This window comes from Carassius carassius, chromosome 7 (genome assembly GCF_963082965.1).
Source record: "Carassius carassius chromosome 7, fCarCar2.1, whole genome shotgun sequence".
Lineage (NCBI taxonomy): Eukaryota > Metazoa > Chordata > Actinopteri > Cypriniformes > Cyprinidae > Carassius > Carassius carassius.
This window is the reverse complement of record NC_081761.1, coordinates 36,168,394-36,195,431: the sequence shown is the minus strand read 5'-3', so window position 1 is coordinate 36,195,431 and position 27,038 is coordinate 36,168,394. Positions and strand designations below refer to the sequence as shown.

The window sequence follows — 27,038 nt, the reverse complement described above, 5'->3', positions numbered from 1 at the left end:
TTTTAAACCAACACATGAACGCGCAATTATCTCCGATAACTCAATCCAGCGATACTAATCATACACAACAGGTGTGTTCGAAGAACCCAATTAACCGGATCATGATTAGCACGATGATATCATCTTGGATGTGTCATTTGATCTCGGATGTAATAAGCGACGTACGAAGAACGGCCCCAGGTGTTGTCAGCTCCTTGTTAGTGACTAAATAGAATTTAGTAATTAGTTTACAGACACTATAACCTTGTGAAACTGCAGTATTAGCACCAATAGCGTTAAATGTATCACTTATCCTGAAAGATAATTAAAAAAAAGCACATGCACATAATTTTTTATGTAGTCACACACAGACATCAAGATTTGGCCTATGATTCACAACAACATTGACAATCAAATAAAAAAAGCTTGGGTATCAAGCATGAGTTTTGTACTATGAAGCTTTTTTGATTGTCACCGTTGTTGTGAATCATAGGCCAAATCTTCATATCTGTGTGTGACTTCATGAAAACTTTCCTCACATCATTGGGTGCACATTTTTTGCTATTGGTGCCAATACTGAAGTTTCAAAAGATTATAGTGGCTATAAAAAAAATACTATTGTGCCAAACAGGAAGACAAAATATTAGATGCTTTCTTTCTGATGATTTTGTTATTAACAAGGAGCTGAAAACACCTGATGTCACTTTTTCTTTGCTTTGTCAGTCACAACTATTGTGTTTTACAGACACAGTTACAGCAGCCAAGGAAAAGAGTATTTCCTTCAGGTCTGGTTTCTCTCACAAAACAAAGATGTGTGAATTACAGATGTTAAGTTTTCTAAAGGTGTGAGCATAGCTTCTTTTATTTTCATGATTTTTGGACAAACTCACACTGTCTGTGAGTTGATTTGCAATTACAAAAGGAAAATACAGCTTTGGAAAAAATTAAGAGACCACTTAACATGGATTTCTCTCTGTTAAGTAGTCTCTTAATTTTTTCCATAGCTGTATGTCCACAATGAGCACATTTAAACTAGTGTTTAACCTTGAGGTTCCATGAGCGTCTATATCAGACGTGCAGAACACGTCCAAAACAGACGTCATAAAAACTTTCATTCTGGCTCTTCAGTGGACGTCTTTTCAACGTACGCCTCTAGTGACAAAGACGTAGAAAAGACATCTTTTGGACATAACATTGCTTAGTAGGGTTAGTTTTGACTTTAAAAGATTAGCTCAATTCCAAAATTAAAATTCTGCGATGCTTTACCTCCCACCCCCATGTCATCCAAGACATTGATGTCTTTATTCAGTCAAAAAGAAATTATAGTTTTTGAGGAAAACTTTACAGGATTTTTCTACATATTGTGGACTTCAAGAGGATAAACGGGCTGAAGGTCCAAATTACAGTTTCAATGCAGCCTTAATGATCCCATGGAATAAGGATCATATCTAGTGAAATGATCGATCAAATTAACTTAAATTCCTTTAAAACGAATCCTTGAAAATGGTGTTAATTGACATCTTTCTACTGTATAAATAAAAGAAAAGAAAAAGTTGATCGGTTCATGTGCTGCTTGAACTGAGGCAATACAGGGATCTGTCCTGACACATTAAAGAGCTACAAAACATTATTTATTGAATTTCTTAAAAAAAAATGTAATGTCAAAACAAGACTTTGTTTCTTACCAAAAGTATACTGCTCTGTCTTGCTGTCGGGGTGTTGTCTATTTCCACTTTGCTCTGCGATGTATTTTTCACTGTGTGAGAAGATGATGTGTGAAGTGACAGCAGCATGGCTTTTCGGACATAGCAACAGTAACTAAGGTGGACAGGTCTTTGCAAAGGGTCAGTTGACAGTTTGATATCCTTGCCCACTGGGCAAAGTTATGTCCAGTTGACATCTTGTGGATGTCTTTTTATGTCTTTGCAGATGTTGAAAAGACGTCCACTTAGGAGCCAGAATGGAAGTTTTTATGACGTCTTTTTTTGACGTCTTCTGTACGTCCGATTTAGACGGTCACAGAACTTCCTTACAAGGTTAAAAACTAGTTAAAAAGTGGTCAGTGGAAATATTTTCAACATTTAAGGTTCATTTAGGCTCAATCATCAGTTATTTCATTATTTCATGAAGATTATTTTATTTTCTTGATTTTAGGACAAACATAGTGTCTGGAAATTACATTGAAGTAACATCTAAATCTAAAGCATCCTGAGACTGTTGATTTGGTCCAGAAACAGTATAAATTATGTCTAAATGGACCTTAAATGATGTTTGAAATATTTCCGCTGACCACTTTTGAACTAGTTTTTAACCTTGTAAGGAGGTTCTGTGAACGTCTAAATCGGACGTACAGAAGACGCCAAAAAAAGACGTCATAAAAACTTTCATTCTGGCTCCTCAGTGGACGTCTTTTCAACGTCTGCAAAGACATAAAAAGACGTCCACTGGACGTAACTTTGCACAGTGGGTGGAGTTTAACTGACTTGGTGTTATACTGTGATGATTAAGTGTTATCTTACTTTTAATATGCCTGAATCAACTAGACATGGTTAAGTTACACTAAGTCAATTTAATGTTAACTAGTAATCAGTTTTTACAGCTGAAATTGGATGTGCTTTTATAGGTACCTGTTTGGACAGAAGGTGGATGGCAATGCGTTTGTGGTGTTTGGTGTGATGGACGGTGAGAAGAAAATAAGTATTCCTACATCTCTGCAAAAAGTTCTGGTGAGAGACATTTAACATTTAACAAGATAAGTCCAATTTCTCCTCATTTAGAGGACAGTTTAAAAAAAGAAATTAAAAACTGTTTACTGCATCTTGTTTTTCTTTCTTTCTCATATGAAAAGATCATTAATGGAGAGGGTTCTGCAGAACTGACAAATCAGATGATCACTAAGACCTTTCCAAAAATTGACCAGCTGGTTGGACAATCAATCTATGTTTCTGTCAGTGTTTTAACAGAAAGTGGTACGACTCAACAGATACTGTACATATGTATGCATGTTTAGATGCATGTGTGTGATTGAATGTGAGAAGCTAGTCATTTGTGTGTTTCAGGCAGTGAAATGGTGGAAGCAGAAAGGAGAGGTATTCAGATTGTGACGTCACCGTACACCATCCACTTCAAAAAAACAACACAATTCTTCAAACCTGGAATGCCCTTCGACATCTCGGTATAAAACATTGCCAAGATAGTTGAGAACCTGAAGGGTTATAGGAAATGAGCAACAATTTCATCAATTTATTAACAGAGATCACTCTTGTTTTGGACTGGGTTTTATAAAAGGTATATGTAACAAATCCTGACCAGACGCCTGCTGTGAATGTGGAAGTGGAAGTGGTAGTGGTGGGCAGTCAGGGGGCTGTCAAAGGTCAAACAAAACACAATGGCATTGCGAAGGTTACAGTCAACACTCTGGGAAGATCTTCTACACAAGAGATCACTGTAAGACCTGCCAAGGCATGCAATTAGCTGTTTATTTACATTTATTTGTTGTCTATGTGGATCAGCATGCTTTTTTTTCAGGCAAAGACCAAAGATCCACAATTAACAGACGATCAGCAGGCAGTGAAGAAGATGACAGCTCATGCCTACATTCCCTACAGTCCCAATGATGGCTCCAAGAACTACATGCACATTGGAATTGATGCTGCTGAGCTTCAGATGGGTGATTCAATGAAAGTCTTTCTGAACACTGGACAAAGTCCAGGAGTCAAAGATCAAGACTACACATACATGGTAAATATAATGGTTATTTCTTATTCATCTGGACGACAAATGTATCAGTTAATTGCATCTATGTTTGATTACTACCACAGCTTGTGTTTGAAACCATACCAAGCTGCTAAAGATATTTTTATTCATCTGCTTCCTTTTCAGATTTTAAGTAAAGGTCAGATTGTAAGCGTAGACAGGTTTAAGCGAAGAGGACAATCTTTAGTGTCTCTGCTTGTGCCTGTAACCAAAGAAATGGTGCCATCCTTCCGCTTTGTGGCTTATTACCATGTGGGCTCATCTGAGGTGGTTTCTGACTCAGTCTGGGTCGATGTGAAAGACACTTGCATGGGAAAGGTGGGTCAACCATCACAAGAAGTAGCTGATGTGTCAACTAGGTCTGTTTTTTCTGAAACATCATCTCTTGTTTTAATTACAGCTCCAAGTTAAGGTTAAGGAAAAGATGAACACCTATGACACAGGAGATGAGGTGAAGCTGGAAATAACTGGAGATCCTGGTGCTAAAGTTGGTTTAGTGGTGGTTGACAAGGCTGTGCAAGTCCTTAATAAGAACAGACTCACTCAGACTCAGGTGAAGGTTCTTCTTCAAACTTCACAGTGCAACATGATGTTTTTGGGATAAAAACATACATCACTGGTGTCTTTTTTTGCACCTCTAGATCTGGGACATCATAGAGAAGCATGACACCGGCTGTACTGCAGGAGGTGGGAGGGACCGTATGGGGGTTTTCACTGATGCAGGTCTGATGTTTCAGTCCAACACTGCAGGAGGCACCAACATCAGAACAAGTATTATTGTTATTATTATTATTATTACTATTACTATTATTATCATCTTGATCTACAGTTTTATTCACTAGACAAAGAAATGTCCAAGGGTAACTTAGCTGTCCTTCAACTAAGGCATTTTTAATCCCATTAACTGTACTTTTGGCTTTAAATCTGAGGCGTCTAACTCTAGCAAGTTTTCTTTTTTTCTCACATGTACTTTGTCCCTTTGTTTCTTTTGTCTTTGGTTAGATCTTGAATGTTGTACTGTAACTTTTCTCTTATTTGTCTCCCCATGTCTTAGTTCTGTGGTTTTGGTATATACTTGGATTAAGTTTACTAAATATGTCTTATTGCCCTTAAATTCTATAACATCACCCAAGTATTTTTACAATAAAATAATTAATTCAAATTAATTGTACTCTAGTGCCTGACTGTCCCAAACCTCCAAAGAGAAGACGAAGAGCTGAGAGTCTCCTGAAGATCACTAGTACACTGAGTGAGAAGCTACATTTACACAGATTTTGCTCTTACAATTCAACCCAGAAATGATATTATGCTTTTTCTTAAGTCCCTGATATACTATTTTTGTTTTTTGCTGAGGAGTAATGAATATGTAATTATGTGCTTCATGCTTTCCTCCCATAAAACAGAATAGCCCAAAGAATAACAGTGGTGAGAAAACAGCAGTTAAGAAAGCACAGGGTTATAGTAATGTGCATGTTTGCACCAACTCAGCACTCTAGACAAGACATGTCACGTTTATTCACGTGGCACTTTACACAACACATTATTTTAAGGCAAACAGCTTTGCATTAAACTGTGTAACATTCTATTCATATTTTTACTCATGTCTGACCTCAATAGAATAAAGAGACAAAATGGTCCAGAGAAGATTTTCACAAGATTTTCAGAGCCACACCTACCTATAATTGTCACAGACCATTGGTAGTCTGAAGGCGTTAACCAGCCAGAAAGATTAAGTAAATTTAGTTTGGCAAGCTGTTTCGAATGAATTTTTTTTTTCATAGTATATCGGGAACTTTACTATGTTAAAGACCCAAAGCTCTTTTCATTTAGGTCAACTCAGTTCTCAAACACGTTTTCATGTTTTATGGATTTCTGTAGTTCTCATACTCCCCTCATTGTTCTACACTAACATTGTCTTCTCAGCTGAAAAATACTCTGAACTACCTGAACTGAAACAGTGCTGTGTTGACGGGATGAGGGAAAATAAACTCGGCTATTGTTGTGACCGAAGATCCAGGTACATAGTCGATGGAAAAGCGTGTGTAGATGCCTTCCTGCACTGCTGCAACCAGATGAAAACCCAAAAGGACATGGAGGATAAAGAGGAGGAGTTGCTTCTGGCTCGTAGTAAGTATAGGAACTGATGGCTCCACTAACTTGTGCAGTGCTGTCAATCCATGAAATAAATTAAGAATTAACCATCAGATTCTCACTTGGACAAGGATCTGGTGGTAGTGATTGACAATGGTATTTTGAGTCTTGGGTAGTTTGGAAAGTGGTAATTATGGATAATAGTGAAAGTGGATAGTCACCAGAGACAAAAATGGTAAAATTTATTTGCTTAGATTATCTGATGTGTTTTTTTTTTCCTTTTTTCTCTCTCTTCTTGATCTGTTGCAACAGGTGATGATGATGATGACTATTATACAGACTCTGAAGAGATTGTGTCACGAACACAGTTCCCTGAGAGTTGGCTTTGGGAGGAGATTGATCTATGTGACAAATGGTGATTTGGAGACATTATATAAGTCTTATAAAATCTCATGATCTCAGCTGACAAGTTCATGACTTCCTCCGAAAATGAGCATGCATTGTTTCTCTATTATCTTTTATTGTATGCATTTTATGTGGCTTACTCTAGAATGTTTATTGTAGCTCAACAACATGCAATAACATCCACTAAGAGTTAATTGATAAATGTTAATAGGTACGGATTAGGGATATACCACAGTACTGAATGTGCTTATATTAAAAAAAATAAATGAACATCTGAACCTTGTCCTTGTGAAACATAAGTCTTTGTTAGGCTGGTAAACAAGTGTTTGAACTCTACTTCAACAGTTTCTAGTTTTACTTGTGATTTCTCATATTCCATATTTGTATTTGCTCATATATATTGCATATTCCAGTGAAATACCAACCAAAGAAAAGGTGATCTACCTGAAAGACTCTATCACTACCTGGCAGATCTTGGCTGTCAGTCTGTCACCAACACTTGGTAAGGCAAGCTGCAAACCCAGAATACATGCTCTGAAAAACAACATTAACATCCAGGATCTTGTGCTTTAAGAACTTCTGTGTGTGTCTGTGCTCCTCCTCAAAGGCATCTGTGTGGCAGAACCTGAGGAGATGGTTGTTTTTAAAAGCCTTTTCATTGACCTCAAGATGCCTTACTCAGCTGTGCGCAGCGAACAACTGGAAATCAGGGCCATTATTCACAACTACACCCCAAAGAAGCAGAAGGTAGATCAGATTTAATATTAAAAATGTATTCAGTTTTTATGTACATAATAGCCATAAGCGTTGTAGTAAACATTTCTGCTGGAGTCAAATCACTTAGATCTCTGAGCTGATCTTGACTCAAACTGAAGAAAAGTGTAAGATACTGTTCTGTGCTAAAACAGAAATATATCCTATCATCTCACATTTCATAACAAAGTCCATATGCACTGTTAGCAATTGATGTAATTTTACAGTACATTTTACAACAATACACTGTATTCATGGTTTTTATTGTAAATGCAAATGCATGATGGGAAATTGATGGACACTCCTGTAATATTATTGTAACTACACTGTAGAAGCATTGTTTTACAGACACCACAAAGCATTGTGGGATAGCATTAAAACTGGTACTTTCATATTCTTTCTAACATAAAAAAGTCCAGTTTCCATATTAGTATAATGTTATTTTAAGGTTAGTAAAATGTTCCTGCAACATTTTCTCAGTCATTCAAACACCTGCTGTGAACAAGCAAGAAAGAAAGAGAAATAAGAACACAAACTACAACTTTCTTCAGCCACAACTCCACAAACAGCATTACCAGCTTCACCTATAGTAATACTAACCAGAATGATTTTATTTCTGCCATGCATCTACAGAAGTTATTGAGAATTCACAGAGGTTAGGATGTTGATGTTTTATTGAAAATGTTTTTTGAGATCACTATCATAGAGATCAGGGATTGCTTCAGTTGTGCTCTTGACCCTGAATTTACAGCAAGTAATATACAAGACACATACTGTTGATTTAATACAATACAATTCTGTGTTTATACAGCAGTGTTTCTGTGATTACATTAGCATTGATACAATAAAATGGTGATGTCTGTGAGTATATAAATAACCTAAAACATGTTTTAAACAAAAAGTTAGCGAAGACAATATTTATACACTGATAAACATCAGTGTACGAACCACAACAGTGTTTCAAATTACGTATTTTTATATCAGTTGGTTCACTTAAACCATTTTAGTGCAGTCAGTAGGTTTCTATTAAAACAGACTTGCTGATCTGCTTTATATATGCAGAAATGTTTTCTGAAAACAACTGCAACCGCTGCAGAAAAAAGTATTGCAGCAAAAGTTGAGGGTCAAGAGCACAACTGAAGCAAACCCTGATCTCTATGATGGTGATCTCAAAAAAACATTTTCAATAAGACATCAACATCTTAACCTCTGTGAACTCTCAATAAGAAGTTATCTACTTCTGTAGATGCATGACAGAAATAAAATCATTCTGGTTAGTATTACTATAAGTGAAGCTGGTAATGCTGTTTGTGGAGTTGTTTCTGAAGAAAGTTGTAGTTTGTGTTCTTATTTCTCTTTCTTTCTTGCTTGTTCACAGCAGGTGTTTGAATGACTGAGAGAATGTTGCAGGAACATTTTACTAACCTTAAAATAACATTATACTAATATGGAAACTGGACTTTTTTATGTTAGAAAGAATATGAAAGTACCAGTTTTAATGCTATCCCACAATGCTTTGTGGTGTCTGTAAAACAATGCTTCTACAGTGTAGTTACAATAATATTACAGGACTGTCCTTCAATGTCCCATCATGCATTTGCATTTACAATAAAAACCATGAATACAGTGTATTGTTGTAAAATGTATTGTAAAATTACATCAATTGCTAACAGTGTAGATATTTAAGTGATTTAAATCTCATTCACCTGTTTTCACCAGGTTCGTGTGGAGTTCATGGAAACAGAAGATGTCTGCAGCTCTGCCAGTAAGAAAGGCAAATACAGAACGACAGTAAATGTTGACAAAGGCTCCAGCATATCCGTGTCGTATGTGATTATTCCCATGACACTGGGAAATCACATGATTGAGGTGAAAGCTTCAGCATATGATTCTATCTACACTGATGGAGTGAGAAAGCCGCTGAAAGTGGTGGTACGTCTGATGTCAATTTTTCATTTCACTTGGTCATACGTATCATCAATAGATGTTTGACATATTTTCAATAGATAAACTAGAGCATCATGGTTAGTTAGCACTCTCTTTCTTTTTCAGGCTGAGGGTGTGCTGGTTCCATTACAAAGAGAAAACGTGGAGCTCAATCCATCTAAGAATGGTGAGATTTACTGTGGACCACATAAACTTGCACTCAGTCACAAAATCCAGTGAATTAATGTGATTTACCTTTGGCCAGACAAGACAAATAATTATAATTATGGGGTTCAAGCACATTAAGGCCTTTAAGGTGGTATGTTTTTAGGGTCTAGGCAAACCTACACTGTAAAACCCGACAAGTTAACTTAACTCAAACCGTTTGAGTAAACAGATTGCCTTGATTTAAACCCTGTAAGTTTTAAAACTTTGCATTCAAGTAATTAAGTGATTAACTAAGTGCTGATTGAGAATTAGTGATGAACAGCTGCTGTTAACAAACAGAATCACTGAAGAAAAGAGAAACACAAGAACTACTACAACTGACTTCAGACACAGCCTTAGATGAAATCAACTGAAATAAAATACATGAAATCTCTCAAGATCTGATTAAACGACCCCACAAACAGCATCACCAGCTCCACTTATTAATAACCAGACTGACTTTATTTCTGTCAGACGTCTACAGAAGATCTTATTGAGAATGAACTAAGGTTTAGATGTTGATTTATTGTTTCATTTGGAGTAACCATGTTAGAGATCAGTGTTTCTATTAGTTGGGCTCTTAACCCTTTACTTCTGTCTTAGTGTTTTCTCTGGCTGTTATAACCGTGTGTTTCTAAAACACATTTGTTGTAACTCAAAAGCCCAGAAGAAATGCCATCAGGTGTTAACCTGTACCTAGGTGTAGGTTGTTATACTTTATATTGGTGATGATAATCATCAATTATTGAACTGTACTCAGTCTAATCTCCGATGAAATAGGTGTTGTGTAATTTGATTGATTATAGTAAATGGATGCTAAGAGCCAGTGGTTCTGTGATAATCAGATAATATGAATGACTTTTCAAACAGTGTGGTCTTCCATGGTGTCAAACAGTCACACACAGACATCAATAATCAGAATATGAACCTCAACAATGGAGACCATAAAATGTTGCAGAGTATGCTGGGAGCCATGGATGAGTTTTGTACTACAGTAGTACCCAGCATGCATTGCAGCATGTTTTTCACCATGTCGTCACCGTTTAATCAGGTTAATATTCTGATTATTAATGTCTGTGTTTGACCAACTACTGGCATAGAAGAAAAATGTATGTGTAGAAAATGTCTAAAAAGTCATCACACTGGCTCTTCGTGTCATTTTTACTAGGTCCACTTCTACTAATTACACAACGCCTACTTCATCAGAGATTAGACTGCGTATGGAACAATAATTGTGAATAATAATGAATAACTATCATCACCTATATAAAGTATAACAACCTACACCTAGGTACAGGTAAGCACCTGATAGCATTTCTTCTGGGCTTTTGAGTTACAACAAATGTGTTTTAGAAACACACGGTTATAACAGCCAGAGAAAAGACTAAGACAGAAGTCAAGGGTCAAGAGCCCAACTAAAGCAAACACTGATCTCTAACATTGTTACTCCAAATGAAACAATAAATCAACATCTAAACCTTAGTTCATTCTCAATAAGATCTTCTGTAGACGTCTGACAGAAATAAAGTCAGTCTGGTTATTAATAAGTGGAGCTGGTGATGCTGTTTGTGGGGTTGTTTAATCAGATCTTGAGAGATTTCATGTATTTTATTTCAGTTGATTTCATCTAAGGCTGTGTCTGAAGTCAGTTGTAGTAGTTCTTGTGTTTCTCTTTTCTTCAGTGATTCTGTTTGTTAACAGCAGCTGTTCATCACTAAAGTTCAATTATCACTCAATTAATCACTTAATTACTTAATTGCAATGTACATCTTCTTTCAGTGAACTCAACTGAATTAAGTTCAGAGTACTCATAACTGTTAGTTTTTTAAACTTAAACGGTTTAAGGCAATCGGTTGCCTCAAATGGTTTGAGTTAACATAACTTAAGGATATCTGTTTACTCAAACCGTTTGAGTTAAGTTTACTTGTCAGGTTTTACAGTGTAGATGAATTGCTGACAGTAAAAGACATTTAAAACGGAGAATAGGCTCACATATACATACACACAAAAATTAAATGGTTGAACTATTATATTAATATTCCAATATGCATTCTTAAAAACACACATACATGCAGAACCAAACATACATATACAGACATACATGCACACACATTTTGTTGCAGATATAGATATTTGACATAAACGATAGCTGACACAATTCTTATTGCAAGTCTTCTCTTGTAGGAATTTTTATGTCATTTTCAGGTTTCACTGTAATCATAATTTTGGCATAATTGTAAAAAATAAGATAGCTGTAAGAACAAAATGCTAAGCTATGACTAAATGTGATTTTAAATGTTATAACAGTGATGTTATAATGTGTAAGCATGAATCCATCAAATCTATGAACAACACTGTTTTAGTGCATGTATTGAGCCCATTAGTGGTCTTCTGCTGCCATCTAATGGTTATAATTGCAATTACTCATACAACACTGTGTTTGACCTTTATAACTATTATAGTGTTATTTTATTTTAGATTTTTCCCAATATCTCTTAAAGTTTGCATGCTTGTTTAGAATGAAATTATGCATCATTTTACACAGTTTTGAGAGACAATGTGGGCTTTCCTTTGGGATTTTAGGCATTAAGTACACAATTTAAAGAACATATTATAAAAGGACTGGTTTATATTTGTCCAAATACAAATGTTCAACATTTGTTTTTTGTTTTTTTGCTTTTTATAATTATTGACCTAGAGAATCTAGAGAATAGTGCTGCACTGATTTGACTGATTTTGAGTTAAAAAAAAACATGACTAGTTCACAAGTAGTTATATTATATATAATAATAATAATCTCAACTATTTAATGAACAGTTTTTATTGATAGCTCTAGTCCCAGAGGCTAAGTTGTTCAGAAAGAGGAGATCTATCATATGAGATGAAGATCTAGTGTGTGTGATAATATATGTTTTTAGCAATTTGAGGCAATTTAAAATAGTGTGTTTCTGAAGGCTTTTTAACTCTTATAGCTTCACCTATGGTCTGAGCTCCATGAAACTGTACTTACTTGTTAAGAATCATCTGACACATTTTATCACCAAGTTTTGTAAAGTTTTGAGATTTTGTTTACGTTTTATAGACTTTGGGGTATAATGTTTTCTAAATTACCCTGTTATAGCTAAACAAATGAAAATGTTCTTTTTTGATAATTATTGACCTTGAGATTCCAGAGAATATTACTGCAGTGGTTTGAGTGATCTTATGCAAAAAGAAAAAACTAATAGTTCGCAAAAGTAGTTTTTTTACATAATTGAGACTATTTAATAAGTGATCTCATTGACAGCGATGCTTTTCGAGTCAAAGCTTTTATCAAATTCTATCAAGTTCTATCAAATCATATGCATATTGTGTGAATATGTGAAAACACGTCATTACAGAGCCAAAAAACTCATTAGAGCCAACTAATGGCCAATTTCTTAAAAATGTTTTACATAACTTTAGGGCCACGAGTCAAACATGTCCACTGAGTTTTGCTCCGATTGACCTCCGTTAACCTTGTCAAATAGGTGCTCAAACTTCATTGTTTAATGGCGGCCATGTTTTTTAAGATTCGGCAAATTTCTCATAGGTACTTGTGCCACTTTGGACAAGACACTGCATACCAATTTTCAAGTTGATCGGACCAACGGTTGGGTAGTTATAACAAAGTCTTTTTAGGCAAGTCGTGCCACTCGGCTGCCATTTTGGCAACGCCTCGGGCAGCTATTTCAGACTAACAAGACCAGCTCCTATCTAAATGAATGGGCATAGAGTCAGAACTGCACTTTCACTGGTCACCGGGACATAAAAACGGCATGTATAGAAACAGCAGTGAAATATGATAAAAATCGCTGGAAATGTTTGATGACTTTGCCCCAAAATAAGGTTTAAAACACCTTTTCTCCCACAGGTTATACTTTTACTAAGCATGGGCAAGGGTTCACGACACCAACTTCATTTACATCTCTATCCAGAAGCCTTTTACTTAGAATGTAAGGTAACATATTTGTGGTCAATATAAAATGCTTTAACTGGTAGTCCGGTGCCTCCCAAGTGGGAGAGCTGCACATTTTTTTTTTATTTGACCAAAGATTTAAGTGAGTTTGGGAAAGATATCAAATTTAACGTTTTCATAAAATTGGTCCTCGACTTTCTGACATTTTGGTGCCCCATTGCGACAGTGATAATCATTGACATTCACTTTCCACACAGCAAAATCCCCAGTGTTAATTTAACACTCTGAGTGTGGACTCGTATAAACTCTGAAGCAGTGTTAAAAGTAACACGGAAGCAGAGTTGAAGTTAATGAGATAATTAAGAAGTTAATTGAGTTATGATTGACCATTATTGAAGACACCTTATGTTAACAAGCAGAATCAGCAACCGAGAAAATCACAATTTGTGTGTCACCATTATAGTGGTCTGTGTTTTAATTATCTCATTAACTTTAACTCTGCTTCAGTGTTACTTTTAACACTGCTTCAGAGTTTATATGTGTCCACACTCAGAGTGTTAAATTAGCACTGGAGATTTTGCTGCGCAGAGAACATTTCTGCAGTAGTTTGGTTCCAATAGAGCGAAGAACCTAGGACAAGTTTGTAAAAGTAGGTTTTGGATAAATTTGCTGAAAAACCAGGCCTCCTAGATCCCAAATCACAGTGACCACAACAAATTTGCCGTGACCCAAGGATTCTAAAAATGTACAATTTTGGAGTCTATGGCATGCGGTTTGGGAGCTTTGAGCAAATACGCATTTTTGATCATTCTATTTCCCCCTATTGGCCAATTGGGATAAGACAGTGGTAGGTTTTCCCCAAATCGAGCTCTATTATTTGACCAAGTTTCAAGTTTCGAGAATTTTACGGTTTGGTTTGCACGATCAGTTTTAGGGTGTAATAATAATGTGTGGTTAGAGAGTTTGACTCTTAATCCTAAGGTTGTGGGTTCAAGTCTCGGGCCGGCAATACCATGACTTAGGTAACCTTGAGCAAGGCACTGAACCCCCAACTGCTCCCAGGGCACCGCAGTATAAATGGCTGCCCACTGCTCTGTGTGTGTGTGTTCACTGCTGTGTGTGTACTTTGGATGGGTTAAATGCAGAGCATTAATTCTGAGTATGGGTCACCATACTTGGCTGTATGTCATGTCACACTTCACTTAATAAAAAAAAAAAAATACTAACAATTACAATAGGGTTTCAGCAGCTCAGTCGTGGTATCGCCGGCCAATAACCTTAGGGTTAGGAGTCAAACTCTCTTGCCACTAGACCACGACTTCCCCCATGTGTAAATATAAGCTCAACTCTGAGCATGCTTATGCAAAAAAATCTAGTGCTAGAAGTGGGATACTACAAAAAGAAAGTGCCGCCACATGATTCCTGTGTCCTTTATTTACAAATACTCAATTAGTAATTTCATAGTTCAACATATATATTTACATAATTGGTGTGAAAAGCTATAAAAGACAGCTGGGAAGTCATTTGATGTTATGGCCATGGTGTTATGGCTGATCTTGCAAATGCCCTGCGCAGAGTAAATTTTCAAAAGAACATGCTGATCTGTTTAGTGAGAGCAAATAATGGCTTTTCTGTCAGTATTGCTTTCTTTGCCATGATTTCAGTGAGGACATACAATATACATTCATGTGATTCAAAAAGGGAGGTTTTGTCACCATATAGGTTCACTGGAGGCATTTCTGAATGCAAATGTCCATGAGCGTCAGTGTTGTGCCTGAACTCGTTCATATTTTGGGCGAACGTAAACTGAACGTGCTGTATTACTGCCTGATGAACGTTACTGTCAACTCGCTCATTCTGGTGTCTGTGACCGGCACGCTCTCTCAGGTTAACTTCGTTCAATAGGGTGCCAGATTTCTATAGAGCCTTCCAGGCGAAAACTCGGCTAAAACACACCGTAAACGGGTCTTAATATGTAGCGGAAAAACACCCAATCTGGCAACACCAGCCACCAGTGTCGCACCGGCGTATGCGTGACGCGTCATAAAAAAAAATAAAAAAAAACCATGGAGGCGACAGCAGCGTGTAGCAAGAAGGCATATGATCATTTAAAATAATTTTATGATGTTTATGACAAGTCGTGGGGAAGTCGTGGCCTGGTGGTTAGAGAATCTGACTCCCAATCGAAGGGTTGTGGGTTCGAGTCCCGGGCCGGCAGGAATTGTGGGTGGGGGGAGTGCATGTACAGTTCTCTCACCACCCTCAATACCACGACTTAGGTGCCCTTGAGCAAGGCATTGAACCCCCAACTGCTCCCCGGGCGCCGCAGCATAAATGGCTGCCCACTGCTCCGGGTGTGTGCTCACAGTGTGTGTGCATTTCGGATGGGTTAAATGCAGAGCACAAATTCTGAGTATGGGTCACCATACTTGGCTGAATGTCACTTCACTTCACTTCACACTTCACAAGGTCGGTGAGAATGGGAGAAATCTCACTTTTCTGTTCAAACTTTGCCCGCCGGCTTTCAAAAAGAAAATCCGCACTTCGTTACATCCACAGCAAACCTGAAACGGCACATTGAACTGAAGCACCCGGCTAGCCTTTCAAGGTATGTGAAAGCAAATAAAAAAATCAAAAGACAGTCAGGGCTGATCCTCGACCCAAACCCCATGAACTGCGTACTGTAGCAGCTCCGTTGTCTTCTCCCAGCCGCAGCTGGACAACCTGGTGGTGCAGTATATTGTCGGAGACCTGCAGCCTTTGAGTAAAGTGAAACGCCCAGCTTTCATAAACTTAATTAAGGGGTTGCAGCTAATGATGGCAAGATGAAGCCTCATGAAGTATTAAGATGTTCAGCCTAGTGGTTCACAAAAGGGTTAATTTCTGGAAACTTAATTTGCTCACAATACCACCTGGTGGCCAACAAGAGTAAAACAATCAGATATATTACAGACAGAGGTGTAAAGTCCAGGGGTCAGAAAGTAAAATTCCTGCCATATTTGTGTTCCACCCATGAACTCAGCAGCTGATTTCACCAGAGGAGGAACAAAGTCATTCCTTTCAAGCCACAAACGAGTCTCAAGTCAAATCCCAAGTCATCAAAGAGTTAAAGTTAATGAGACACTTAAGAGACTAATTAAATGATGATTGTGCATTAGTGATGAACACCTGCCGTTATTGTGCGTTACAGAGGATCAGATGCTGATGTTTTATTGGTTAAAATGATGCCACCATCATGGAGATCAGTGTTTGCTTTAGTTGGGCTCTTGACCTTGGCTTCTTGTGTTAGATATTTCTCTGTAAAAGTACATGTAAAGCAGTGCAATCAGTGTTGTGCAGAAAGCTGCTACTAGTTAGTTTTACTTGATGAAGTAATTATTAGGCATCAGCCTGTTTATTTTCAAAACAATTATATTTAATTTAATATTGACTTAATATTGGTTTAATAGTTATAATGAATTAATTTTAAATCTAATGTGTGTAATGAATATACATTTTTGAAACCATATGCTGATAAGACACACAGACATCATGAACCATCATATGAATCTCAACAATGGTGACAATCAACAAAATGCTTTATGCTGAAGTGCATGCTGGGTAACACCAAAGTAAAAACTCCAATCATGCATTGTAGCATGAATAATTATTGTCACCACTGTTGAGGATCATATGATATGATATGAAGTGCTCATGTCTAAAATGCTGAGCCTGTACAATTTTTTCTTAAAAAACAATATTTAAGGATTGCAATAATATTTGTTTAAAATGACTTTTTTTGCTGTTCAGTAATAGCTGAACGTCATTTAACAAACCACAGAGAGACATCTTCATGATGTTCATTTCAATGTTTTAGAAGAAATAAAGGACAATTTAACTTGCTTTCTCAAAGTTTTAATTCAGCAAGGTGTTAAAGTTTACTATGTAACACAACCACAAGGGCTTAAAAGCTAATTACTTTGAATTGTTAAAATGGTCAAGAGCCCTAATAAAGCAAACACTGATCTCCATGATGGTGGCATCATTTTAACCAATAAATCATCCGATCCTCTGTAATTCTCAATAATGGCAGGTGTTTATCACTAATGCACAATCATCATTTAATTAGTCATTTAATTATCTCACTAACTTTAACTGTTTGAGGACTTGGGATTTAACTTGAGACTCATTTGTGACTTGGAAGGAATGACTTGGATCCTCCTCTGATGAAATCAGCTACTGAGTTCATGACTGGAACAAAAATATGGCAGGAATTTTACTTTCTGACCCCTAGGCTTTACACCTCTGTCTGTAATATATCTGATTGTTTTACAATGGTTGGCAACCAGGTGGTATTGTGAGCAAATGAAGTTTCCAGAAAGTAACCCTTTCGTGAACCACTTGGCTGAAAAGCTTAAAGCTTCATGAGGCTTCATCTTGCAATCACTAGTTGCAGCCATTCAAAAAGGTGCCATCAAGGTGCCATGGGCTGTGGCAATAATTTTGAAAAATAATAGCTCGCAGCAACATATGGAAAAAAATAACTATGAACTAGTTCATTTTTGGAACTGTGAACTTAGTTCAAAATTTTGAAGTTTGAACTATGAACTGAACTAGTTCATTTAAAAATTTGTGAATTGAACTTTGAACTAGTTCATGTAGAAAGTGAACTTTCCCAACACTGATGAGCGTGAATGAGCATGGTGCTTAAGATTTATCAACAATGATTACTTACTGGTGTGCGTAAGAACTGGTAAACTTTTCTACACAATGTTGATAAATTAGGTCCCTGATCTTTTCTTGCTCAGTACTCACCAAAATGTGTACAAAATGTGATCAGAACAAGACTCATGACTCTTCCTCCATCTCACTGTTCTTCTCTGTTTCTCATCCCAAATGGTACAGGAGATAAACCTATTCTTCTTAAAGGTGCAATACCAGCTGATCGGGTTCCAGACACACCTGCTAACACGTACATCTCAATAACTGGTAAGGAAATAGATGCTTTTAATTAATTAGTGATTTGTTTTTGCTTTTTTAAGGTAAATAGAGGTGAAGTCTATCTACAATTATAATGCTTTTTTTTTTAATGTCCACAAAAACATTGTTGCATCCTTACCTCATGCTAGGGCTGGTTTGTAACAACTAATCACTTTTTTTTAAGCTCTCCATAATTTGCTACATCATCTGTTTGAGTTATAATTCACAGCGGTTCACATGACCAAATACATTTGATAATCACTGACAACATTACAGAGGTGTCAAGTCCAGGGGTCAGAAAGTAAAAGTCCTGCCATATTTTTGTTCCACCCATGAACTCAGCAGCTGATTTCACCAGAGGAGGAACCAAGTCATTCCTTTCAAGTCACAAGTCACTAGTTTGTGACTTGAAGACTTGTGACAAGTCACTATTATGTGACTTGAAGACAAGACTAGTTTGTGACTTGAAAGGAATGACTTGGTTCCTCCTCTGGTGAAATCAGCTGCTGAGTTCATGGGTGGAACAAAAATATGGCAGGACTTTTACTTTCTGACCCCTGGACTTGACACCTCTGCAACATTATTTAAAACTAACTCTATGTTCTGGTTTCACAGAGAGGGCTTAGAATATAAACCAGGATAAGGCCATAGTTCGATTAGCACATTAAAGTATTTTATTATAGACATGCCTTTGAAAAAAAAAAAAAAAAAACCATTAGTCTGCAACCTTCAACTTCAAAAGGCCTTTCCCACCAAATAAAATTCACATGGAGCCACAGGACCTTTGATCCCCAAATAAACATACAACAGCTTATAGCTAAAGTGTTATATCAGTTATGTTACAGGGCAGGAGACTAGCAATCATTTCAGAAGTGAGGGGGACATACAAATCTAATAATAGTAATAATAATAATAATAATAATAATATTTATTTATGTATGTCTAATTGACAAAAAAAATCCTTTCTTATCTCTTTTACTTGGCTAAGAAATAAAATACACTGCTGGACAAAAAAAGCAGTCATTTGTCTTTTATAATACATATATACAGTATATAAAACACCTTGTGCACAGCTATGGCATATGACACAGCTGCATACATGGCTATTGCTCCTATAACAGCTCATTTTTATCAGTTCTTCTGCCTTTGTGTCATTTTATTTCAGTGCATGACGTACGAGCTACAGTCTGTAGCCTATGTGTGTGCCTTACAGTGCAGCAGCACATAAGATTAGAACAGCACTTAACTTAACTGTACAATAAGCTGTTTAGAATGTGCATTCTCCCGTTCAATTTTGAGCATCCAGTAATATGACCACAAATGTCTTGTGGACCTTTCGGAGTATACATTTATTTGTCATTGTAACTGTTTGGATTGGAAAGTCAGAACCTCTGCATCATGATGTAAACGGGAATCATTCAAGAGCCGTCCCAGCGGAGGGGAAAGATTTTACTCTGTCGTTTTATTCCAAGCAACGGGGCCATCCCGGGGCACGAAATTCGCAGGCTAGGAGAGGGTAGTGATGCTGAGTATAACATATAAGAAGGTGCCATTGTCTGGAGAGTCTCATATCGCATAATCTTATTAACTGTTTATTTCCTGAACTGCAACTTTCTTTACCACACTATTCAGTGCCAATGTCACTGGTTAGGGCAAGGTGTGGGGTAGGTTTAGGGGTTAGTGTTTTGGTTGCATAGTTTAGCAAACACTTTAACTGACACAACCAATAAAAACTTCAGAATCAGCTGTAGGGCGGAGTTTGCACTGAAGTGGATTGGGGGGAAATTGTGCATGCGTGTCATGCACCTGTCTCTCAATGGGAGGTAGCCACGCCCTATTTTGGAGCTCCCACCCCGTTTTGAGTTCCCGCCCCTATTTTGAGATCTCCAGGCTGCAGTTATAACCTTCTTGATTATTCCGATTGCCGCGCTCTTGTGTCGAGTCAAACCAGCACAAACCACAGCGTGGGTGTGTCCACTACTGGAGCAAGACCTGGAAATATGACAGAATTACGAAATTGTGATTTTCCGACCATTAGAATAAGTTATGAAAATAAAAAGTTATAGATTGTATTATGGATCACACCTAAAGAATATCCAGATCCACTATTTACAGTCTGAACATAATACGGATTGTGCTGTCAGTTAAAAACCTACCTATCAAACCAGTGATGAAAGTGTTGCAGAAATGACAGCTCATTGTAACAGAGCTCATTTAAAAACTGAATACTCAGCCTGAATTTTATCCCTTCAGGTGAGGAGATCGGTCAGACCATCGAGCAGGCCATCAGTGGAGACTTCATGGGTCGCCTTATTGTCCAACCCAGTGGATGTGGAGAGCAGAACATCATCAGAATGACTCTACCTGTCATTGCCACCCATTATCTGGACAACACCAATCAGTGGGAGGCTGTTGGCATGGAGCGCCGTACTGAAGCCCTTAACCATATCAGAACAGGTGATTTAGATGCTCTCTTGAAAACTTTAGATCAAAAACAGATAATAAGCAAATATATATTATTTATTTTTTGTATGAAGGTTATCAAGGGGAGTTGAGCTACCGTAAACCAGATGGTTCCTATTCTGTATTCCAAACCAGTCAAAGCAGCACATGGTATTTTAATTTCAATCAATTGATTTGTTTTCATTTCATTCCCAGTTTCCCCTGTAATAATTTATTATTATTGTTTTTGAGATTATTGGTAGCAAATTATAACTTTTTTAGCATAATTTTGCTTCTGTCTGTTAAAGGTTGACAGCATATGTGGCCAAAGTCTTCTCCATTGCCTATAACCTTGTTACTATAGAGGAAAATGTGATCTGTAGCGCCCTCAAGTGGCTGGTTCTCCACAAACAACTGCCAGACGGCTCCTTTAAAGAGGATTCAGCTGTGGGTTCATCAGGAATGGTGGTAAGTTGAATGTCATTATGACAGACTGTATTTAAACTCACCTGTAGAGGACAAAAATGGAAACTAGCAGTAGAACTGCATTAAGTAATTACGCTGATGCTGACGCTGACAATTAATGATTAAAATGCAATAATACGTTTACATGCTTTTGCGCATTTGTAAGATACAGAGCCCCTAAGTGGAAATGGTGATGGGAGGAAACATTATATTTTCGAGTGACGATAAAGTTTCTAGGGGGACTGCATAAGTTTGATGAATGAATGCAAAGTTTCTTGGGGAACACAAAATGTTTGACAAGTGGACATAAACGTTTTGTGAGCAAATACAAAGTTTCTGAGTGGAAATGAAAAGTTGGTGAAAGAAGGGATTTCAATTCTCTCTCACTATCTCTCTCTCTCTTTCTTATGAATTATGAAACCAAAGCAAGATGGGTTTGCAATACCTATAGGCTTCTGCCACTATCCTACAATATTTTATAGTCCTGCAGTCCTGTAGAAATAGTTTAGCAAGCTCTTTTAGCAAGCATGCTTTGCTAATTTAATAATAAACTATTTTACTTTTTTAACTTTTTTTCTGTTTTTTTTTTTTTGTGTGTGAAATTCTCTTTGTTTGTCCTTCATTCCTGGGTGACGTACAGGGCAAAAATGCAGATGGCTCTCTAACGGCCTTTGTTGTGATTGCCATGCAAGAGGGCAGAGAGATCTGTGCTGAATCTGTTTCTGTAAGTGCATCTCTTCCACTACTGTGTTTGCCAGAACTATACACTCTTCCTCTTGGTTTTAACCTCTATAATACACTTTTATAGAGTCTGCGAGATAGTATCAGAAAGGCTGTTTCCTTCTTGGAAGGTCGACTTCCACAAATGACCAATCCTTACACTGTTGCGATGACATCCTACGCCATGGCCAATGAGAACAAACTTAGAAAAGACATCTTGATGAGACACTCCACCCAACAAGAAGGTCAGTCGAGTCAGCAAGCCATGAGAAAGAGATGCACTTTGCACCAGTACTCACTCCAAACCATGTGTAAATAATGGAACAATAAAATTACAATGCTGCTTGTTAATGTCTTAGGGAACAGCAAGACAAGCCGGTTTCTAATTCTGTGTTGTGTTTGAAACAGCTGGTCTGTCCTGGACTGTCCCTGAACAGCGTCATATCTCACTAGAAGCGACGGCTTACGCTGTGCTGGCTCTTGTGAAGGCCAAAGACTTTGATAAAGCAGGAGAGGCAGTGCACTGGATGGCCAGACAACAGGGTCACTATGGTGAATATCACACCACACAGGTACATCAACACCTAATTTTCCGACTGTGATAAACACTGTGACTGACACTGCAGGACAGGAATTGAATGCTTTTCTGTCTTTTCTAGGCAACCATCATGGTGTTCCAGGCTGTGGCTGAGTATCGCACGGAGGTGAAGGACCAACAAAACTTCAATCTGGACGTAGAGCTGTCCGTGTCAGGAAGAAGAAAACCTGTCAGATGGACTTTTAAAAGAGAAAATGCACATCATATACGGTCAGACAGGGTGAGGAGTAAAATGATTTGCTGCTTATGTCAGTTTTGTTTTTCTTGGATTATGGGAGTTTAGTTGTGCATCGTCCATCATTTTTATTGTCTATGTCATTTAATAGTAATTATTATATATTATTATGTCTATTATATTATGGATTTGATTACCCTGATACTCAGTGTTCACTCCACAGGTGGAGATAAAGCAGGACTTCAATGTGACTGCTAGAGGAACTGGAAGAGCCACTCTCTCAGTGAGTGTCCATGAGCGTTTATACAGTTAACAGAAAGATTAAAGCGTGTGAACATCTAATCAGAGACGTGCTGCTGTGTTCAGGTTCTGACGATGTACTATGCCAGACCTGCTGAGAAGAAGTCTGACTGTACTTTATTTGATCTGACTGTTAAAATGGAGAAAGACAATACAAGTAAGACTGAGTTCCTGCCCTTTCCATACAAAAACATTGTGTTGGTTGTTGGTTTTGATTATTACCATGTTTTATTAGTATTATTTTTATTTTTTATCTTTAGCAAATCAAGATGGAGCCATTGAAACTTACAAGCTCACTATGGACTTCTAGTATGTGAACACATATTCTAATAAGTTTATTTTTATGTCGAGAGACTATTTTATTTGTAATTAATCAGCATGTGCTTATTTTTGCTGTTAGCCCAAGTTAACTCCTTATCATCATAACTACATAAAGGCTCGCATTACAAAGAACATTAACATGATGAGCAGATCTGTGTTACTGCAATATAATAGGTTCTCAGGTTCACACCAAAAGCTTTACTTTGAAAGCAGCCTTAACGGAGATGGAGAAGATGGAGCAAACTACAAAACCTGTTAATAAAATCTGCTCTTGATCTCCGTTTTCACAGCTACAAAAGTGATCAACGCGATGCCACCATGTCTATCCTGGATATTGGCATACCGACCGGATTTTCTGTGGATAGCAGAGATCTGCAAGAGGTATTGTGATACTTAACCAAGGAAGTGATGCCCCCCATCTGTATAATTTTTAAATTATTAATTTAAATTACACTATTCTAGAACATACTAGAAGCAAACCGTACTCTGGCTTCGGTAGCTGTTTTAATCTAAACCGCTATCACTAGCACGGTTCTTCAGTATTATGTCTGGCTGTTACGATCAGACAAGATCAGATGGCAACAGAATTATGTTGTACTTACAGCTGAATTTTACTCGTTTTTATGAATTTCACCATTTTGACACAGTTGAGCTGCATTAACACGTCTGAACCATGACATCTGTTTGCTGTCTGGTTTAATGTGACCCTGCTTTGAAACAATGTCTGTGATATAAATGCTATATAAAGGGATACTCCACCCCAAAACGAAAATTTTGTCATTAATCACCTACCCCCTTGTCGTTCCAAACCCGTAAAAGTTCTGTTCGATTTCAGAACACTATTTAAGATATTTTGAATGAAAATCTGGAGGCTTGAGACTCTCCCATAGACTGCTAAGTAAATAACAGTGTCAAGGTCCATAAAAGGTATGAAAAGTCATCGTCAGAATACTCCATCTGCCATCAGACGTGCAACCTGGGTTTTTTGAAGCGATGGGAACACCTTTTGTAAGAAAAGAAAACAGAAATAATAACTTTATTCAACAATTCCTTTGTCAGCAGTCTCTTTGTCTCTCCACATCATCTTATGCTGTGTATGCTCTTGCCACAAGGATGCACTGTTTTATTTCAAATCAAATCTCAATACATGTAAAAACAGTGCATCATCATATCTTAAATTGTGTTCCAAGGACAAACAGAGCTTTTACGGGCTTTGAACAGCATGGGGGTAAGGGATTTATACAGCATTTTCATTTTGGGGTGGATTATCCATTTAATGTGACTTGATCGTGCATGCAAATATACACATCATATACATGCAGGACATAAAGCATTTTAATCATGTATCTCTTGTTTCCTTGCCCTCAGTTGTCCACAGGGAAGGAGAGATACATTCAGAAATTTGAGATGGACAAAGTGCTTTCAGAGCGAGGATCCCTTATCCTCTACTTAGAAAAGGTATGTCTGCATACTATCAAGTATGTGCTTTTGCTGTATATTTCTATAAAATATGCTTGATTCTGATTGGCGGACAACATGTTCATTAATATTCAATAGCTGAACATCCCCAGGGTTCCATGTGACTCTGTGCTCATGGTTGTGTACTGTGTGGCCGACATATTACCTACCTTTTATAGGTAGGTAAGGTATAGGTAATACCTACCATATTACCTAAACGCCTATGCGTTTTAAATTATGGGAGGCACTTCCGGTTTGGGGAAGTTCCACTCAAAAAGACTGCAACAAATCATTTCAAACCAGAAGATTGTGTTACAAATAATTATCAACAGTCGTTTTGACTGAATGGGCTGTGCATTTTCTTTAATTTTGTATTTTCAGAAGTTAGGAGAATGATGTTACATTTGGTATATTAATGTGACATGATATAACAACGATATCTATAGAATAGCTATTTTCAGCCCGCTGTATTTTCCTCCTAAATAGTTTCATGTTTCCTTTGTATTCTACTGTAAGCAAATGAAAAATGTATACAAATACTATGCATAAGTGGCCTGTTCTCCCGATTTCATTTACAATATAAACCATGGAATGCATTATGTGGTCTTTCATTTTTAGATCTAAATTACTATAATGATATTTAACGCATTCTTATATTGCTGCAGATAGAAATAGGTTCTTTAGAAGTTATTCATGGTATGTTGAAAGTTATTTGTTAATGTTTTTACACTTACACTTTTAAATTTCCTCTCTAAATGATAGATGGTTGGAGGCTGAGTAAAATAATGGCACCTCATTGCTTCCAGTTTTTGAAAATGCTTATTTTTGCATTCATAGAGCTAAACTTTTGCTGATTGTTTACAGTGTAAATGGAAGTCACTCCCATAATTTGTGCAAAGTGATATGGGTCGTAGGAAAAAGGTGGATAGTCATATTTCTCTTAATATTATAAGCACAAAACAAAGCATATGGCCAATGGCTGTATGTCCACCCCCCGCCCAATTACTGAAAATATCAACATGTTGCGTTTCCAGTGTACAATATGACATGTAATTATAAATTTGCTTTGGTTTCTGTTTGATCAGGTTTTGCATAAAGAGAAAGAAAGAATTGCCTTCAGAATGCACAAAATACAAAATGTGGGTCTGCTACAACCTGCTGCAGTCACAATATATGAATATTACTCACCAGGTGAGCTATTGGTACACACACACCCAGACACACACACACACACACACACACACACAGACACACACACACAGACACACACACACACACACACACACACACACACACACACACACAGACACACGGACACACACAGACACACGGACACACACAGACACACACACACACACACACACACATACACACACACACACACATGGACACACACACACATTTATGTTTAATTAAACTGGACACCTCACATTAATATATTAATTAAGTTCCATTATTTATAAAAACATTTTTTTTTGAAAAAATAAACACTATTCTTTATGCCATACATATATTAGGTAATTAATATAATCTTAATTTGGAAAAAAAAAAATTCTAAGCAGATATTGTAATATTGCTGCATTATGGGAAAATGTAAGTCTCACAGGACTGTAACTTGTCAAAAACAGTAAAAAAAAGACAATAAAAGAGAAAGAAAAGATAAGCCGCATCATTGTATAGTCACTTTTTTCACATTCAGAAATAAGAAAATAATGTAAAATGAAAAATTTGCAAACATTATAAACATGCATTTTAGTTCCCCTCACACCACAACAAATCCTGTAATGGTATATTAAACAGAAATTACAAATACAAGTATGAAACCAACATAAAATATAGTGCCATTTATTATAAACAACATGAATCATAAACAGCATGCCTAAATTTGTTTGTGTGAAATGCACTATACAAATAACCCTGTGCTCTTATATATATTATGTAACTTATATATTCCAGAAAATTTGGTAATATGGTCATTTGATGAAACATTTCTGTGTGATCCATATCTATTTTGTGTGTGATTTTCAGATGCACGCTGTACAAAGTTCTTCCACCCTGAAAGGGAAGATGCCGCTCTATACAGACTGTGTAAGGGAGACCAGTGCCAGTGCGCAGAAGGTATTATCAGCCACAAAAATACTAAAAAATAATATTCATTTGGTTCCTTGAAGTCCACTTATAATGTTAGCCTGCAAAATCTGTCCTAAATGTAGTATTGAAACAGACCAGTCTGTAAGACTGCTGAGGTTGAACTGAAATGATCTATTTTACCAGATTTAAGCCTTGGAGAAGTTGTGATTTATTTTTATTCTGAAATGTAAAAGAAGAGAAATTCAAGTGTGTATGTGCTTGTATGAACATTATTAACTTCTCGAAACACAGAGGACTGCAGTTACCAGAAGAAAAACCACGTTGAAGATGATGTGCGTCTCAATAAAGCCTGTGAAGCTGGCATGGACTATGGTAAACGCATTCAGTTCTGTGTTAATTCATGTTTTCATACTTCCAGAAATTAAGATTCACTATTTACTCAATTTGTTCTACCT

General features: G+C 37.0%; 1 protein-coding gene and 1 long non-coding RNA gene across 2 annotated transcripts in view; both read left to right on the top strand.

Annotated features, from left to right (window-relative positions):
* Positions 1–27,038, top strand: part of LOC132144098 (complement C3-like) — a 63,610-nt gene that overhangs the window by 27,123 nt on the left and 9,449 nt on the right. The window contains exons 8-38 of the mRNA XM_059554841.1: positions 2,603–2,705; positions 2,828–2,948; positions 3,039–3,154; positions 3,268–3,426; positions 3,508–3,720; positions 3,862–4,053; positions 4,136–4,288; positions 4,377–4,506; positions 4,913–4,984; positions 5,659–5,862; positions 6,139–6,241; positions 6,645–6,733; positions 6,839–6,978; positions 8,704–8,916; positions 9,037–9,097; positions 17,939–18,022; positions 20,267–20,470; positions 20,551–20,626; positions 20,764–20,923; positions 21,561–21,644; positions 21,729–21,885; positions 22,049–22,212; positions 22,300–22,458; positions 22,637–22,696; positions 22,780–22,870; positions 22,974–23,022; positions 23,325–23,415; positions 24,403–24,492; positions 25,578–25,683; positions 26,521–26,610; positions 26,875–26,955. Of these exons, the coding sequence (XP_059410824.1) occupies positions 2,603–2,705; positions 2,828–2,948; positions 3,039–3,154; positions 3,268–3,426; positions 3,508–3,720; positions 3,862–4,053; positions 4,136–4,288; positions 4,377–4,506; positions 4,913–4,984; positions 5,659–5,862; positions 6,139–6,241; positions 6,645–6,733; positions 6,839–6,978; positions 8,704–8,916; positions 9,037–9,097; positions 17,939–18,022; positions 20,267–20,470; positions 20,551–20,626; positions 20,764–20,923; positions 21,561–21,644; positions 21,729–21,885; positions 22,049–22,212; positions 22,300–22,458; positions 22,637–22,696; positions 22,780–22,870; positions 22,974–23,022; positions 23,325–23,415; positions 24,403–24,492; positions 25,578–25,683; positions 26,521–26,610; positions 26,875–26,955 (3,815 nt within the window). The remainder of the gene's footprint in view (positions 1–2,602; positions 2,706–2,827; positions 2,949–3,038; positions 3,155–3,267; positions 3,427–3,507; positions 3,721–3,861; positions 4,054–4,135; positions 4,289–4,376; positions 4,507–4,912; positions 4,985–5,658; positions 5,863–6,138; positions 6,242–6,644; positions 6,734–6,838; positions 6,979–8,703; positions 8,917–9,036; positions 9,098–17,938; positions 18,023–20,266; positions 20,471–20,550; positions 20,627–20,763; positions 20,924–21,560; positions 21,645–21,728; positions 21,886–22,048; positions 22,213–22,299; positions 22,459–22,636; positions 22,697–22,779; positions 22,871–22,973; positions 23,023–23,324; positions 23,416–24,402; positions 24,493–25,577; positions 25,684–26,520; positions 26,611–26,874; positions 26,956–27,038) is intronic.
* Positions 20,930–21,477, top strand: LOC132144135 (uncharacterized). Its single transcript, XR_009434326.1, has 2 exons — positions 20,930–21,232; positions 21,288–21,477. It is a non-coding gene; the product is annotated as an uncharacterized LOC132144135 (long non-coding RNA).